General features: G+C 38.7%; 1 protein-coding gene across 2 annotated transcripts in view; it reads left to right on the top strand.

Annotated features, from left to right (window-relative positions):
- The window catches only part of ankrd13b (ankyrin repeat domain 13B), a 55,257-nt gene extending 37,905 nt beyond the window's left edge, over window positions 1-17,352 (top strand). Inside the window, exons 11-15 of one of the 2 annotated variants that reach the window (XM_056474068.1) lie at window positions 1,946-2,103; window positions 6,107-6,283; window positions 6,551-6,714; window positions 9,825-9,901; window positions 12,469-17,352. In XM_056474068.1, coding sequence (XP_056330043.1) covers window positions 1,946-2,103; window positions 6,107-6,283; window positions 6,551-6,714; window positions 9,825-9,901; window positions 12,469-12,664 — 772 coding nt within the window. In that variant the 3' untranslated portion in view covers window positions 12,665-17,352. Of the gene's footprint in view, window positions 1-1,945; window positions 2,104-6,106; window positions 6,284-6,550; window positions 6,715-9,824; window positions 9,909-12,468 lie in introns of both variants that reach the window. The other variant, XM_056474069.1, reaches the window with a different exon arrangement.
- The last annotated feature ends 349 nt before the right edge of the window (window positions 17,353-17,701 follow it).

Genomic DNA, 17,701 nt, shown 5'->3' with positions numbered 1-17,701 from the left:
TGGTCATAAAAAGTAACATTATTAAAATGCATCAAGTCACAACGACTTCCGTTTAGGTTCCATTCGAGCGCTGAAAACAGAGCGTTTTGAAAATGCTGAAATACTGCTGCATGTCAGTGTGGATGTTGGAAAACAGAGACATCTGAAAAACGGAGGTGTGGCTGCATAACTTCGCCTATTTGATTTGGGGGTTTTCCTCAATATTAAGCTCAGTCTTGACTCAGTCTTGATATGAAAAACAAACTACCGAAGACATGTCGCCTAAATCTTTCAAAGGGAACAGTGTAGGTTACTTTATAACCTTATTCACATCACCCTGGCTACGTTGTTTCACTATCTTAACAATAAAATGAAAACATGATATAAGGAACTGCCTATTTTCATTTTGATATTAGCTTAACAGACAGTAAAAATGTTGAGGCGTCGTGTAGCTACATATTTATATGAGCATCATCTTCACTGCATGCATATTTATAACAAAAGGGAGCCTAAAGAACTGCCTCCTTTCATTTTCTTCATTTTGAATATCAGTTTTAATAATCATTAGGTTAGATGCCAAAGTATGCTAATAGGACTTTTAATTTGCCAGAAACCTGAGTTAATCATTTCCGGTGAAGTGTATGCCAATGCAAAATCGGCGTGTTTAAGGTCTGTTTTCATTAAAAATCAGCGATCTCCACTGGCTAAGTGATATCCGATATAAAGTGGGTCTCGGGTTGTACAAGAAGCACTGCATTAAATTACATTTTTCCCGCCATGTCTTTATAATATGAGCATTTATTTTACCCCAGTATATTCAATGGAGCTTCTGCGCTAGCCTGCCGATTCTGACGGGCGCGTGCGAGCAAACGGCTTTTTGTCTCGTTTTACGCTTGAGCAACTAAATGAATGCCAAAGTCTGTTTAACTGATTGTATTTGAATTACATTACAACATTGATGCTGTAAAAGGAATCATATAAAATGGAAAAAAAACTCACAATAACAGGTCACCGGAAGTTTATCAGTTTGTGAAAAACACTAGCTCGGCATATACCCTATAATGGCCATAATAAAAGTATAACGCATAACGTTCGCATACGCTGCAGCGCATGCCAGAGTGTGTGTAGTTATGTGATCTGCGTTTTCAGCACTATAGTGTGGACGTGTGGAGCTGTACAGAACGCTATGTGAAACGCCAGTGTGGACATAAATCGTTTGCATTATAAAACGCTGTTTTAAAACTAAAACGTATCAGTGTAAATGGGGCCTAAGAGTATTTGTACAAGTTGGGATTCAAAGTCGGGCCATGCACAGTCCACTAGGCTACATGAGATTCAAGTTTTTCCGACCCTGTCAGTCAAATGCAGATTCGCCAGGTCTCGTAACACTTCTGAAATGACAGATGCTTTGAATCGCTTTAGTCATGTGACCTGGGTGTTTTGAATCACCTTAGTCACGTGACCTGGGTGGTTCGGATCATGCTTTTTTGCATTGTTTCGAAGACTTGCGCTTCAGGATCTTGACACTGTGTCAAAACGTCAGTTTCACATCAGCCATCCCTACATTTTTCTTTCTCTTTTTTTAATTTATTTTTTAATAGTATTCACTGCGCAAGAGAGACCGAATGGGTGCACAAGAGAGACCAAATGGGCACGAGGTAGGCTGGGTGCAGGCGAGAGAGACCAAACTTTTCTGAAACTCTAAATTTATTTTATTAATGGGCCAAAAGCCCTATAACATGAAGCATGACGGTACCGATATGGCCGTAGGTATATCGTACATGAACAGTTATAAACCAAAAGCTTGAATAAATTACGCTAAAATTTAAAAACTGAAACTGAAAACACAAAAGCTAGTTCAAAAAAGAGGAAACACTATGATGGAACATCACATTGATGAGTCAAGCAAAACTCTCAAGACTGTATGAGGTCACACAGGCGTCTCGTATGTGTTTTGTTTTCCCAGGTTCAAAGCTAAGCTGTGGTTGTGTGAATCGCACCCACTGTCTCTGGCGGAGCAGGTGGCTCCTATCATTGACCTCATGGCCATCTCCAACACCCTGTTCGCTAAGCTTAGAGACTTCATCACCTTACGCCTGCCTCCGGGCTTCCCTGTCAAGATAGGTATGTTTTGGGAGAGGAGTCTCCAGGGTATTACTAGGTAGTATTATAAATGGGATGCACAATGTTATCAGAACATTCAATTAATCAGACGATAATTGCTTGAAATGTAATCATCTGCATCAGCCAGACATGGAAAATTATGCTGATATGCCTTGCTGATAAGATGATGTGTTAATTAAGAGAATGCAACAACTCGCTGGTCGGCATGGAGTGCTAGCAGTAAGATCAGGACAGCAGTCTGAAGTGAATTCTTGAAGTGAATATTTGCCTCAATGTTGATTTAACCGTCAGAAAGGAGACTCATGGATTCTGTAAATATGACCAGTCAAACATAGCTTAATTTAGTATCTGCTCTGTTATTTTTTTGTTCTTTTCAAACTGTTCTTTACAAATTGGCGACACAGTGGCTCAGTGGTTAGCACTGCCGCCTCACAGCAAGAAAGTCACTGGTTGGAGTTTCTGTGTGGGGTTTTCGTGTTCTCTGTGTGTTTAGTCCATATTTAAGTACAAAAACAACACGCAACATATAGCCCACAGTCAGTGCAAACCTGTCATATATATATATATATATATATATATATATATATATATATATATATATATATATATATATATATATATATATATATATATATATATATATATATATCTTTATTCTTCACCAGCACGTGACCTCTGCTAGAAAGTAATTCCGTCATCCTGAGTTCATATTAGTCCAAAAGAATCGGATATCAGAAGCACTTTAGTAATCACGAGCACGTTATTATCATCAGTTTAAGAAGCTCGTTATTTCAAATATAGACATGTGCACGAGCTCTCTAGAGAAAGTGAAACCACTCACACTTTTAGACGGCCTTGTAAAACAAAAACAGCACATGTCAGATTTTGTTCTTCTTGGCTTTGTGGCTGCTTATCAAGACGACGACAAAGTTTGTTTGAGCTCGGGTCGACCATGACTTAATATTATATGTATATAGTATTACAATTTAATGTCTCGGCTGCATACTCAAAAATGTTGGTTTCTTTGTTTTCATTCCCCTGGCTTGTGTACGCTAGTGACGTTTCTCTGTAAACCAATAGCTTTCAGCTGCGCGTCTAAGTCCGCCTTTGCAAAGGGTACCCTAAAAGTGGTACGGTATGGTTTGTTTTGGCCCGTTTCCACTGAGTGGTACATTACGGTACGGTACGGGTCACCTTTATCAGGCTTGTGTTTCCACTGCTAAAAGGGTACCAATGGTACTCTTTTGGTGGGTGTGGTGTACGACAGAAAGTTTCGGTCAACGTCATTTTCGCTCAAGAAAATGTCTACAGTACAGCTGTACTGGTGGTTCACATATCATATGAGAAGCACTTCTCACAAAACAGATGCTTTATACACATAAATACTTGTGTATAAATATTTATTACTAACTTTTCTATGAACATAATTTGATTATAACAGCAGATTAATGACGAATTGCGAAAGCCAACTGTAACGTCTGCAATTATAAAAAATAAATAAATGCAACATATACGAACACATACAGCCCCTTACTGTCTTCGATATGTTACCAATTACAAAAAAACTACACACAGCATACATTTAGTCTTTATTTAGGTTCAAAAACAACACAGATTATAGCCCACAGTCAGTGCAAACCTTTCATCTGTGTCTTTAATCTTTAGCAGCACGTGTAGTCCTGTTAGAAAGTAATTCCATCATTCCGAGTTCATAAGTTTTTTCTGATTTTTTTTCTGGCTTCTCCTTTGCTTTTTCGCACACTACTCTCACGTTTGTCAGTTTCTGAAAGGATCGGGTTTCATAAGCATGTCAATAATCAAGCGCATGTTATTATCATCAGCTCAAGGAATTCGTTATTTCAAATATAGACGCGCACACGAGCGCAAGCAAGAAAGCGAAACCGCTCACGCTTTAGACTGGCTCGTAAAAACTACGGGGCACAGGGTAGAGTCTGCTCTTCTTCTTGGCTTTGTGGCTGTACATCAACACGACGACAAGGTTTGTTTGAGTTAGGGTCGATCATGGTTCGTTATTATATGTATATATTATAACGGTGTAATCTCTCGGCTGTGTATTTAAAACATGGCGGTTTCTTTGTTTTCATTCTGGCTTGTTGCGCGAGCGAATGATGTATCTCTGTAAAGCATAAGCGTTCAGCTGCACGTCTAGCTACGCCTTTTGGTACCCTTTGCAAAGGGTGATTAAAAAGTGGTATGGTATGGTTTAGTTCAGTACGCCTTTTGACAGTGGAAATGGCCATAAAAGCGTACCAAACCATACCACTCAGTGAAAACGGGCCATTAGGTACGTTTTGACTATGGAAACGACCATAAAAGCGTATCGAACTATGCCATACCGTACTGTACCACTTAGTGGAAACAGGTCATAAGTGAATTGGGTGTAAAACAGTACTGGGTTATGGCTGGAAGGGCATCCCCTGAATAAAACGAATGCACAAATAGTTGGCTGTTCATTCCGTTGTGGCAACCCCTGATAAATAAGGGACTAAGTCAAAGGAAAATGAATGAATGTTTTACATTATTCTTTATAATATTAAAAATATTAATCTTTATAACATTAATAATATTAGTTGTGTTGAGGAGTAAAGCAATAAATAGTGTCATAAAAAACACAAATTTTATTTTAATTAGTGGTCAGAAGCTAATTCTAAGGTGTAATAAACATTAATTCTCAGCTAATTGTAAAGTGTAATAATCCTATCAAATTACATTTTCCAAAACACACAAGATTAAGACAGTATTGGTGTTGGTTATCAGCCAAAAATTTGGTAAACATATTAGATTATTGAATGTAGGGTAAAACCCAGTATTATTTAAGCCATTGAAATAATGTGACACCAAAGGGTTAGTTCACCTAAAATGAACATTCCGTTATTTGTTTACTATTAGAACACAAATTAGGTATTTTAGACGAAATCTGGGAGCTCTCTTGTCCTTCATAAACACCACGGGTCCTGAGATAGAACATAGTCAATAGAAAAACATAGTCAAAGCATTCCATGTGACTTCAGTTGTTCAAATATAATCATGCAAATCTCCAAATTGTAAATAAATACTTTGAACATAACACATTACCTTTAGAGTTAGTAGTGCAATACATAAGTATCACATTTCCCAAAGTAAATGCACACCCAGACCTGATTCAGAAGAGAGGACGTGAACAAAGTCATTTTTTACAGTTTTTTTGTTGTTATTGTTGCACAAGTTTTCCAGCCAAACTTAAATAATTAATACTTTCTCCAGGAAAGCAAAATATAATAGGAAATAGAAATAATAGTAATAGAAAAATCTCCTTGCCCTGTTAAATATTTATTACCCTGGGGAAAGAATGAATATTTAACAGGAGGGCTAATCATTTAGTCTTCAGCTTCAGTATGTCTTTATCCACAAATACTGTACATGGGTCAAAAGATTTGTATAATCATAGTTGAATCACTGAAGTCACATGGAATGTTTTGATAATGTTTTCTGGACTGTAAACGTCTTAAGACCATTGCTATCTATGGAGAATGAGGACAGAGCTCTCAGATTTCATCTTCATTCATTCATTTTACTTCAGCTTAATCACTTATTTATCAGGGGTCGCCACAGCAGAATGAACTGCCAACTATTCTAGCATAGGTTTTATGCCCTTCCAGCCGTAACCCATTACTGAGAAACCCATACACTCTCACATTCACACACACACTCTGTGGGGAAAACCGGAGCACCCGGGGGAAACCCACGCAAACACAGGGAGAACATGCCAACTCCACACAGAAATGCCAACTGGCCCAGCTAGGGCTCGAACCAGGACCTTCTTGCTGTGAGGTGACAGTGCTAACCACTGAAACACTGTGCCACCCAGATTTTATCTTAAATATCTTAATTTGAGTTCTAAATAGGTACAAAGGCCTCAGCAGATTAAAATGATGTGAGAGTGAGTAATTAATAACATCATTTTCATTTTTGCATGAGCTAAGACTTTGACATCTCACCACAGAAATTCCCATCTACCACATCCTGAATGCTCGAATCACCTTTGGGAACCTGAATGGTTGTGAAGAAGGTGGTTTGCCACGGGTAGAGACTGAAAGCGAAGGACAGAAAGAGAGTCCCAGGACAGAGACACCCTCTCCAGGCAGCGACTCTTCTAGTGTGTCGAGCTCCAGCTCCACAAGTAAGAATCAACCCGGCTTTTAAATGTGATTGTTTGAAGCCATTTAAGATGATGATCAGATTAAGAAATATGGTGTTACAAAGTAATACCGTGTCCAGACAAAGCCCTTGCCATTTTTAATAGCCAAAGAATAATTGATTGTATAAATGTTTAATGATTTCATTCCTTATAGTGCTGCGTGTAGTACAAATGTAACTCAGATGCGCTGATCAATACATCTGACTACAAAAATCTGCTCTGGCCTTCATTCATTTGTGTTATATACAGACTCATGCCGTGGAGGAGAGATTCCAGCTTGTGTGTTCGAGGCTCCTCGAGGCTACAGCATTTTAGGAGGAAACCAGAGGGAGAACATTAGAGAGGAGGAGGATGATCTGCTACAGTACGCCATCCAGCAGAGTCTGATAGAGGCCGGATCAGAATATGACCAGGTCTGACATGCACTCACACACTTGTGCATTGTTAATGAATTCACAAAGTTGTCCACAAACTACAGAAATACCTTATTGCATAGTAATAAGCCATCAAGTAATTTCACAGTAACAAACAATTCAGTCTGAGAATATTTGAGGCTCAGTTTACAGCTACTGTAGATGGTGCCAGATATTGTTGGGTACACAATCTATGGAAATACAGTAAATTCGGCTTCTTTAATTCAAGAGTTATTTTTTTTAAGTGTTAAGGTCTCTATGAAGTTTATGTTTTGGCTCAATTAAATGGAAATCCCTTCATTTCTACAGTGCTGCATTTTGCGGTGTGTTTTGTTGGCAAAATATGTTTGCTTCTGCCTATTTACAATTTCTTACAGTATTTTCCTTCTTTCACATGTGAATTTAGAATTGCAATTAGGGATGCACCGAACTCGATACTTGGATCCGATATCAGTTCGATACCGCATATTTTTGCTGGATCGGGTATTGGCCAGCTGGTACGACTCAAATCCGATCTTGCTATATTCTGTGTAATTTATAAGCCAACAAAAGCCACGAAGGTAGCCTATTATAAGGGCCTAGAAATTTGTCATGTATGTCTACTATATCCCGAATGTTCTGAAGCCATTCTATAGTTTAATGTGAAGCACAGATGAATATTTAAGTGCATGAATTCATGTTCAGTTCAGCGCTTTCCTCCGCTGAGCCTGTCAGTCATTCTCCATTCATTCACAATTCAAACAGCGTGTCGCGTTCATGAATTTCTCCAAGACTATTTGTTCATGTTAGTTTAAATAATCAGTGGAGACATTCATTTAGTTTAGCATTAAATGGGTTCATTTTGACCTGGAGTTCATTGCTGTTTCTAAATCATGTTGAGCTGTTTCTGTTAGATCAGCAGATCGCATTCGCAACACTGGAGTAGAGAGGGTCATTACCTCCTCTTCACACACAAAGTACGGCCTACCTGAAACTTTAAATTATAAAAGGCCCAATAATACATTGGACAGATCCTCAGCACACTGATTTCTTCCCTTTGTGCTGCTGTTTTGGAAGAGTCCACAGATACCGGAGGGCTGCACCTCAGTGATGCATCAAGCACTTCATTTACGCACCGGCTGCACAGACATGACATGCGCCGCTCCGTAAAATTATTCTCACAATAAGTTTCTGTTCTCTCATCCTTCTGACTGAGTTTATTCTTTCGAGGGGAATACTTTGAGTGCTGCGAATAGTTTGTAAAGCCTAGCTCATTGTGGTCAAAGTAGTTGATTAAATTAATAAAAGTGAAACTGACAGGCGCATATGGCGTTTCTGTAATTGTCATTAACAGAAAATTATTTAGCCTAATATAGGTTACTCTGAAACTGTGAATATTTCACTGTCATTTTATTTATATTAATAATTTAGTTAACAGATCTGTTTGTCAATTTGTGCGCTGAAGCATATAAGCGGACCTTGTTTTGAACTTCACCTTAAATATTCTTGTTTATTTTGTAGATAACTGACCAACAAAAAATGCATTAAAATAACCAACATATTATACAAAACAAAATTCGTTTCAAAAAGACATTTTTTCACACAAAAAATATTTTTTCAGACATGCTTTCAGTTTCTCCATCTCACTCGCGGCAAGTTTAGGCAAAAAGTAAAAAACTGTCAAAAGTAAAACTGTCCTCAAACGGTTAAGTTTAGGTTTTTTGCTTCAAAACCTGCAGGAAAATATCAGGCTTTGCTAAAAAAAAAAGCCAATAGTGCTAGCCTATTACAGCTTTCAAAGAAAAATCTTAATATTAAAAAAGGAAACATAAGCTGGACCACAACAGATCACATCAATATCACAGCGAATGCTCAAATAATGTAGCCCATAGTTTACAGCAAGCATCATGCTTTTAGTTAGATTGTGCCGTCTGTCATATACAGTAGGCCTATAGGTCTGTTATTTTTAACAAAGAAGATATATTATTTGAGTTTATCACCAGAACTATAGAAACTGCATTATGTAAAAAAAAACGGCACAGTATCGAGATCAGATCTGTATCGCTCGATAATCATAATTTTGGTATCGGGATCGGATCGGTTAAAAAAATGGTATCGGTGCATTCCTAATTGAAATGACCTTTTTTATACTGCGGCAAAAATGACGCTGACACGCACCTCTCAAAAAATTTGCAACGACTCTTACCGCAAGCTCTGTGATTGGTCGGCTTGGTAGTGCTGATGAGTGTGAGTGGGGCAAAAGTAATCTATTTATTTTACTAGCAAAATTTTTTATACACAAATGCAAAATTTTTGTCCGTAAAACCCCTTATTTTTTTATAAAGATTTTAAATATTACTTGGATACAATCTCTACCTCCAGCAATGTTAAAGCTTTAAAATCGATAACACTATGTGAATTTTATAGTATTGTCTCTTTTCAATAATATCCATCTGACTGTATTCTATGTGACCTTTTATACATCACTGTGACCACGCTTTAAAGTTTTAAAATGTTCTAATGTATTTTATATAATGCCTGGCTTTTTTTGTTTCTCTTTCTGTTTTGCTTTGTTCTGTTGTCTATTTTTTGTTGTTATAGGATTTATCCTTTTTTATTATTTGTATAAATTTGTACTCTGGTTGAACGTTCCATAAAAAAAACATTAACATAAAAAAAGCCTGATGGAGCAAGTGTTTACAAGTGTTGAGTCCCGTAAAGGAGCTTGTTTTGTGTTTACCTTATGATTAAAGTTGTTGTACGTTCGCCGGTTTCCACCTCTGAATGAGTGAGTTTTAGCTACTTGTATATTAAGCATTCAGAAAGACAAAACACTCATGAAGAAACTTGACACAGAACATAAAAACCTACTGCCAGCTAGCGTTTCGGAAGAGTTACTGCAGAGCAACACAAACAGCACACAGAAGTATAAATGCAAGACTACGCACAAGGCATGCGCCGTGGGTCACGCTGATCACTCGATGCAAAAGTATAAACCAGCCTCAAAAATGCAGGACAAGGGCACTCCAGGTGTAGGACTGGACAACCCTGGTGTAATGTGTCCATCTCAGATAAAATAAACCACATAAAGGCTTTCAAACACACATGATATCCCTCTGTTTCCCTCACAGGTGACGATCTGGGAGGCTTTGACCAACAGTAAGCCAGGAACACACCATCTGTCCTGTGACCCCAGTCGGCACGAAAGGTCTGCAGTCAGTATTCCTCTTCTACCATCTCCTGTAGTCATATCTCATCCACAATAGACAGGGACAGCATCACACTCTCATCACATTTACTGGAGCTATTGACTCAGGCGTGACTGTCAATACAGCCTGGGTAAAGCTCATAGAAATTCATCTCTCTCTCTCTCTCCTCACCTCCACTTGCTCTTCAAGAAGTTTTAATGCAGGCTGAGATGCCCTGTCTAAGGCAGATGACATGAATCTGAAACAGTTGCTTCACGTCATTATTCTTTAAGGTTACAGTTTAAGTGCAGTATGACTCCATGTACAGTGGGGCAAAAAAGTATTTGGTCAGCCACCAATTGTGCAAGTTCTCCCACTTAAAATAGATGAGATGCCTGTAATATTCATCATAGGTATACCTCAACAACGAGAGACAAAATGAGTAAAAAAATCTAGAAAATTACACAGTAGGATTTTTAAATTAATTTTGTTGGAAATTACAGTGGAAATAAGTATTTGGTCAATAACAAAATTGCATCTCAATAGTTTGTTAAATACCCTTTGTTGGCAATGACAGAGGTCAAACGCTTTCTGTAAGTCTTCACAAGGTTTTCACACATTGTTGCTGGTATTTTGGCCCATTCCTCCATGCAGATCTTCTCTAGAGCAGTAAAGTTTTGAGGCTATCACTGGGCAACATGGACTTTCAACTTCCCCCAATGATTTTGACCACATGGGTTGAGATCTTGAGTAAAGCCCCAGATCGAGGGAGAATATCGGTGGTCTTCTATATCTTCGATTTTCTAATAACTGCACCAAGCTGCTTACCTACAATCTACAATTTTGTTTCTAGTGTCCTTTGACAGCTCTTTGGTCTGGGCCATAGTGGAGTTTGGAGTGTGACTGTTTAAGGTTGTGGACAGGTGTCTTTTAAACTGATAACAAGTTTAAACAGATGCCATTAATACAGGTAACGAGTGGAGGACAAAGGAGCCTATTAGGCCACATTTACACTGTCAGGTCTTAATGCCCAATTCTAATGTTTTTGCCTATATCTGACATTTTTTCCTGTCCGTTTACACGATCTTTTAATTTTGACCCATATCCGATTCATGTGTTCACACTTGCCATACAATTTACAACGTCGTGCATGGGTAAAGGCAGGTTCTAGCATATGCGCCACTCTACCCATGATGGAAGAAATTGTCTTGCTTTTAGCTCTGCGAAATATGTGAAGATCGCCCAGCTTTAAAATGATATGGGGGCGGAGGAGGAGGGAAAAAAACGTCATCACAGCTTGCGCCTATGGTTTATATATGGTATCATTTAGAGGAATTTGTGGGTACGAGAGAGATCTCAGGTCTGGTGCATGGGAGCAAATTGTGGCGACTGACCACTTTCCTCCTCCGTGTTTCCTTTGCTGTTGTCGTTTACAGCGTCGGCATCTCCACACACGCTCTTCCTTCTACGTCATTTAACCGTGGAGAAGTACCACAATGTCGTAAGTTTAATGACGTACAAAATGGACCGCCTCAATAAAACCAATCTGCCTGTTTACATGATAGTCGCATTGTCACATATTTGATTTATTTCCACATAGGATATAAGAAGGCCTGAAACCGATCTCTGAATTTCCAAATGCATGCCTTTTTTCGTGTTTAAATGGTCATAGAAGAGATCTGATCTGTGTCACATATGAGCAAAAAAATCAGAATCGGGTCACATTTAACTGGCAGTGTAAACGGGGCTTTAAAGAAGTTACAAGTCTGTGAGAGCCAGAAATCTTGTTTGTTATTGATCAAATAGTTGACTTAATTTACAGGAATTTACCAGTTAAATCATTAAAAATCCTACAATGTGATTTTCTGTTGTTGTTTTTTTTTACTCATTTTGTCTCTCGTGGTTGAGTTATACCTATGATGAAAATTACAGGCCTCTCATCTTTTTTAAGTGGGAGAACCTTTTGGCACAATTGGTGGCTGACTAAATACTTTTTGCCCCACTGTAGTTAGGGTGGTACATATTTTAAATATGCATATATAGTTATTTTTATAAGTGCTGTTTAACTGAGAGATTTTTTTAACACATTATTAAACATAATAGTTTTAATAGCAAACTTTAAATAACTCATTTTGTCTTCGCCATGATGAAAGTATGTCATATTTTACTAGATACTAGGACTCAGCTTAAAGTGCAATTTGAAGGCTTAAATAGGTTAATTAGGTTAACTAGGCAAGTCAGGGTAATTAGGCAAGTCATTGGACAACAGTCATTTGTCTTGTAGTCAATTGGAAAGAAAAAAATTCAACATAAGGGGACTAATAATGTTGACCCTAAAATAGTTTTCAACAATTGTCATATTTTAGGTTTATTCTAGCCCAAAAAATAAATAAATAAATCAAACTTTGTCCAAATAAAAAAGGAATCTTGTGAAAATGCTGTTAAACATGACTTAAGGATTATTTGGATAAAAACTAAAAGTTTCGCAGGAGGGCTAATCATTTTGCCTTGTAGATTTTGTGTTTATAGTCAATGACTAAATGAATAGCAGAGGTCTCAGTCACTTATTTTCTACTCCATTACCCAGAACCCCACAACACAAAGCCAGCTCCGTGGAGAGCCCTCGCAGCACACCGACCAATAAACCACAGTGCAGCTACGACGAGCAGCTTCGTCTCGCCATGGCCCTGTCTGCCCGAGAGCAGGAAGAGGCGGAGCTTCGCCAAAGGCGCGAGGAAGAGGAACTGCAGCGTATCATACAGCTGTCACTCATGGAGAAATGACAGAGCTATCAGGAACCGAGGGGTGGGAGAGCATGCCTGGGATCTGAAACCAACGTAAATAGCGATGGGTTGCTCCCAAAAGCCCCACCCCCCTCTTCTTCCAAAGAACTGCATAAAATGGGCTGCTCTCTGGTCCAATCTCCAACGAGTCACAGAGAAATCTTCACTCTGCAAGTTTACAACACAAACTACTAAACTCATGGCAATCCACGGACTGATCAGCACTGGTCTCCTACTGTGTGAATGTGCATTTATGACTGAGACGGTCTGCACTGCGTATCTTGGCGTCATTTTTTTAAAGCCATCATCCAAGCACTGCCCAGTTCTCAGTGGTGGGTTTGAGTTCTGGGGGATTTGTGTCACTTTTTTAATTTTGCAATATGGATGTAAAGAACTTTAGTTCTGGTTGTTAATACACAAAAAATACACTGCACTTGGTTTGTGGAGCCGTAATGTCTCCTAATAGAAGGTCCATGGGCACATTTCTTGATGGAAATGCTGCAATCATACAAAAGAAAAACAGAAAATGACTGAGTTATACAACCATGAGTTGCTTACTAATACTTAAAAACAAAAATCACATTTGAATTCAAACTAAAGTCCAGTTTACATGTTCAGCACAGAAATATGATCCAAGTTAGTCGATTGGCAGAAGTAAAATGACAATGCGCTCTTTTAGAGTAGGAGGTGCTTATGGAAAAGCACAGCACTTTTCCACAAGGTGTGGCTTCAGACAAGTTCAGTGGTCTAGTCTTCGAACAAGTAAACCTGTGATGTCAGTAGGCAGAGCTTCCACTACACTAAGTTTTGTTGTCGTCACATTATTGATAAAGTGATTGGTCCGGCACCCTGAGCCCATTCTGAGTGAATGCCACCTTCAGATATGGTTCATGTTCTGGAGTAAGACTCTGTCTTCAGCCCGTTCTCTATGGCAGAGGTCCCTCGGGTCATAATCTAATACCAGGCCACAAGAATGTAAAATGACTATATGCAATGACACTGTAATATTTATTGTACATTTCCCCTTTAAGAGCCCATATCCACATTTATATCAGGCTTGATTCTACATGTTAAATTTCAGCAAAAAAATAAGTAAAAGTGGGAAAATGAAAGCCAACTTTAGCCAAAAATATGATGATTCTTAGTAAAATACAGTTTAGTCTCAGTGACCCATATCACAGGAACATAATAAAAACATAAAAACCGATCTGTGTTATTAAAAAAGGTTGGAGACCCCTGCTCTAGGACTAGGCAAACTTGTCCCCTAACTGTCCGTGCCTTTTCACAGACTTAAGGAAGGAACCATAATACTGCTACCTGGCATTTACGTGACTATTTCAAGTCTAAAAACAAACACTGCAGATCCCAGTGTTTGCTGTAGGCACTTACTGTAACTTCCCACTCAGAAACTCTGATCCACAGTGGAAATGCATGATACCTTTAAAAACTTAAAGCCCGGAGTTGAATTGTCAATGGAAATTGATTATCTCAAGCTCACAGATATAGCATACAGCAATGCTCAACTTGATGATATGATTGTTAGAAAACAACATTTTTTGTTCTTGCAAGAGTACTGTAGCTGACTCTTTTTGAATTCCACCAAGTCATAGTTTTAAATAACAGCATCCCAAATCTTAAGCCCTGTTTACGCCAGACATTAAGATGCATTTCCAGTGATTAATCTCAAGTGGTCAGCTGAGACACATTACCATTTACACCTGCTCTTAAAATACGTCTCATGTGACCACTTGTATTGATTACAATTGAATAAGGCCATTTTCTTGCTTACAAGAGAGAGTGGAACAAACAGATTCAACACTGAACATTTGCCATAGTATGTTTTGACTCACTCTCACATGCAAAAAGTAAGATGGAAAAGAGAAACTAAAGAAACATCGCACTGCCATCTTGTAAAGCAGTGTTTCTCAACCACGTTCCGGGAGGACCACCACCTCTACACATTTTCCTTGTCTCCCTAACCAAACACATCTGATTCAGATCATCAGCTCATTAGCAGAGACTGAAAGACCTGCAATGGGTGTGACAAAGAAGACATCTTAAATACACATGCATCCCAGAGTATGCCAAAGGTTCCAGGATGGTTTACTATTTCCAGTAAAGATTTAGAGTGTAGAACCATCCATACTCTAACTGCTGATGTTGCCCACAGTACATTGCGCGTTGGATGTGAATTCCTTTAGAACTACAAACGCAGATGAAAAGTGAAAATAAACTACAAACATGGTGCACACGCAAGACCAACCATCAAGTAAAGAGGCTTCGGTAATGTTTGTATGACTGTTAATTAATATCTAGCCAACTGGAACATATTTAAATCACGTTTTCATCTGCAACAACAATACTGAACTTATATAAAGAAGTGTTTGGACATTAACATCTGAATGCAGAATTATCCAAAGATCGCTGAACTATAAGAGACCCAACCGCAAAATGTACTGCAAAAAATATTTGTTGACAGCACTTTACCAGCAATTTTAAACAGACAGAGAGAGAGAGAGAGAGAGGGAAAAACATTACCTGATGGATCGTTGGTAAGATGTCCGGAAGATGACCATGTCGCAGTTTAGCTAAATTAATTCACGCCTCCTCCTGAAGTGACGTGCGATGCGGCTTCGCTGTTTGCAATGCATTAAAACATTGTTTTCCATTCACAGCCACGCTTCATTCTCAAAATGTATAGTTTGTCTAAAGTTATATATACAAACTATATAGTATACTATGACCAGGGATACAATCAGCCAGTGCAGTTGTCCCTGCATAGTAACATTGTGTGTCTGCTGGTTTGTTTACTTGAGGGTGTTCCATTGGCATTTTCCTGCACATTAATTCTGACCAATCGAAAAGCAGTTTAGGAAATACGTTCAATAACATCTGGCCAGGGCAACGTGGTGGCGCAGTGGGTAGCATGTTCGCCTGACAGCAAGAAGGTCGCTGGTTCAAGCCTCGGCTGGGTCAGTTGGCGTCTCTGTGTGGAGTTTGCATGTTCTCCTTGTGTTTTTTGCATGGCTTTCCTCCGGGTGATCTAGTTTCCCCCACAAGTCCAAAGACATGTGGTACAGGTGAATTAGGCATGCCAAAATTGATCTTAGTGTATGAGTGTGTGTGTTTCCCAGTGATGGGTTGCAGCTGGAAGGGCATCCGCTGCGTGAAACATATGCTGGATAAGTTGGCAGTTCATTCCGCTGTGGCGACCCCAGATTAATAAAGGGACTAAGCTGAAAAGAAAATGAATGAATGAACATCTGGCCAATGAGTGATATGGATTGTCACATGACTGCATTTTGGTTCTGTTCAACTGGTTTGGACCAAAGCATTCAGTGTGGTGTGAAAAGGACCCCAAAACAGCAGCAACATGTTATAATTATCATGATCATCATAGTATCATTTCATGCCCTTGGTCCAGACCCAATGAACCGAACCACAGATGTGAAAGCACCCTTGGAGTGAACATATATTAATCTGATTCTTCACATCCTCAAGTTCAATTTTATACAATCCTTTCCATATTGGTGGAAGATCAGAACAGTTTCAAGAGGCTGAATCACAGAGCGGGCCCAACACAGGTGATGTCAGGGGGTCCAGAAACCATAGAGTTGGCCCCATCCAGCCTCTACCAGTTTTTGCAGAGTATAAGCGCCCTAGCAGGACCGTCATTAGCATTATTTTTAATTATTGACCAGACTGAATATTTGAATAACTGAGAAATTATTCTACTGGTGCAACTGGCAGTTAAGAAGGTTGAATAGGAACCAAACAAGCCATCTTTAGATACACATAACTTATGATTTAATCATTCCTTTGAATCTGGATTAAAATATCATTGCAATATTCCTCATTTCTGTCCTAAAAGCATTTTTTTTGGGTGGGGACAAAACAACAACAACAAACACTATAGGCGTACAACACAGTGTGCGTGCTCTACTTCAAATGGTGCTAAGTGGATCTTTCATATTGACTCTTGGATACGTTAATCAGTGTAATTGTCATGACATGCATTCATCCGTCTGTTCAATCGCTCGACAACATCGTTTCTTTTCTCGGTCTCCGTTCAGCATTACCATCAGAGCTCATTGTCTCATGACTGGAACACCTGCGGTAGCTAATCAAAAATCTAATTGTGCTTTCATAAGGGGCGCCAGTTCTGGAATAAAACATGAAAGGAGGAATCACTCACCGAGATAATGCCCCGAGCCAAGCCGAAGCGGAAAGTTTTATTGGAGATTCTTAAAATAGACGTTTTCTCCTTAGTCAGATTTATTCTGGGCCTGAGTGACGTGCCCTCAGGGTTTGACGTATCAGGTAAATCTGAAACACAAATGAGGAAACATGGCCATACTCCGCGTCTGAAAAGATTCAAAAAGCACAAGAGACTGAGCGTTAGTTAGTTATTTATTTTTTCAAAGGAAACAGATGTGATGGCGGCGTCTGGAGAGAGAGCTACTATAATAACTCGTGATTGTGACTCGTGAATGCCGGGATTCAGTCATTAAGAAATACTTGATATGACTTGACGTTTTAGTATAACATATTATAAAAGCATTATTTATATTTAACCTTTTTCATCTAAATTTGGTTGGCGCTGTGGTTTGTGTGGAGTACTGCTGTTGTGTTTGTATGTGACGGAATATATTGTTCACATTTGTAACTTAAAGGAATTCTGAATAAATGATAAGAGATCTACATGTTGAGTTCTCACGTGTTATTAATGAATGGGTCTTTAACTTTCCGTGTTGTGCTTGATGATATTAGATTCGTTTATTTAATATTTGCAGGACAGCTATTGCAGCACAATTCCCTCAATGCGTCAAACACACACGAATTAATATTTGACTAATAAAAATACTACACTCTAAAAAACGTCGAGTTATTTATGTATATTAGTTATATATTGATGCTTTGTTGGGTTATTTAACTTAATTTTGAATTTCAACTTAACTGACACAAAACAGTGGTAATTTCAGGAGTTCCAGATTCATTTTATAGGTAAAGAAAACGATTAACAAATAAAAACGGTCG

The sequence above is a fragment of the Danio aesculapii genome, chromosome 15, assembly GCF_903798145.1.
Source record: "Danio aesculapii chromosome 15, fDanAes4.1, whole genome shotgun sequence".
In the NCBI taxonomy this organism is placed as follows: Eukaryota; Metazoa; Chordata; class Actinopteri; order Cypriniformes; family Danionidae; genus Danio; species Danio aesculapii.
This window is presented reverse-complemented; position numbering and strand designations above follow the sequence as displayed.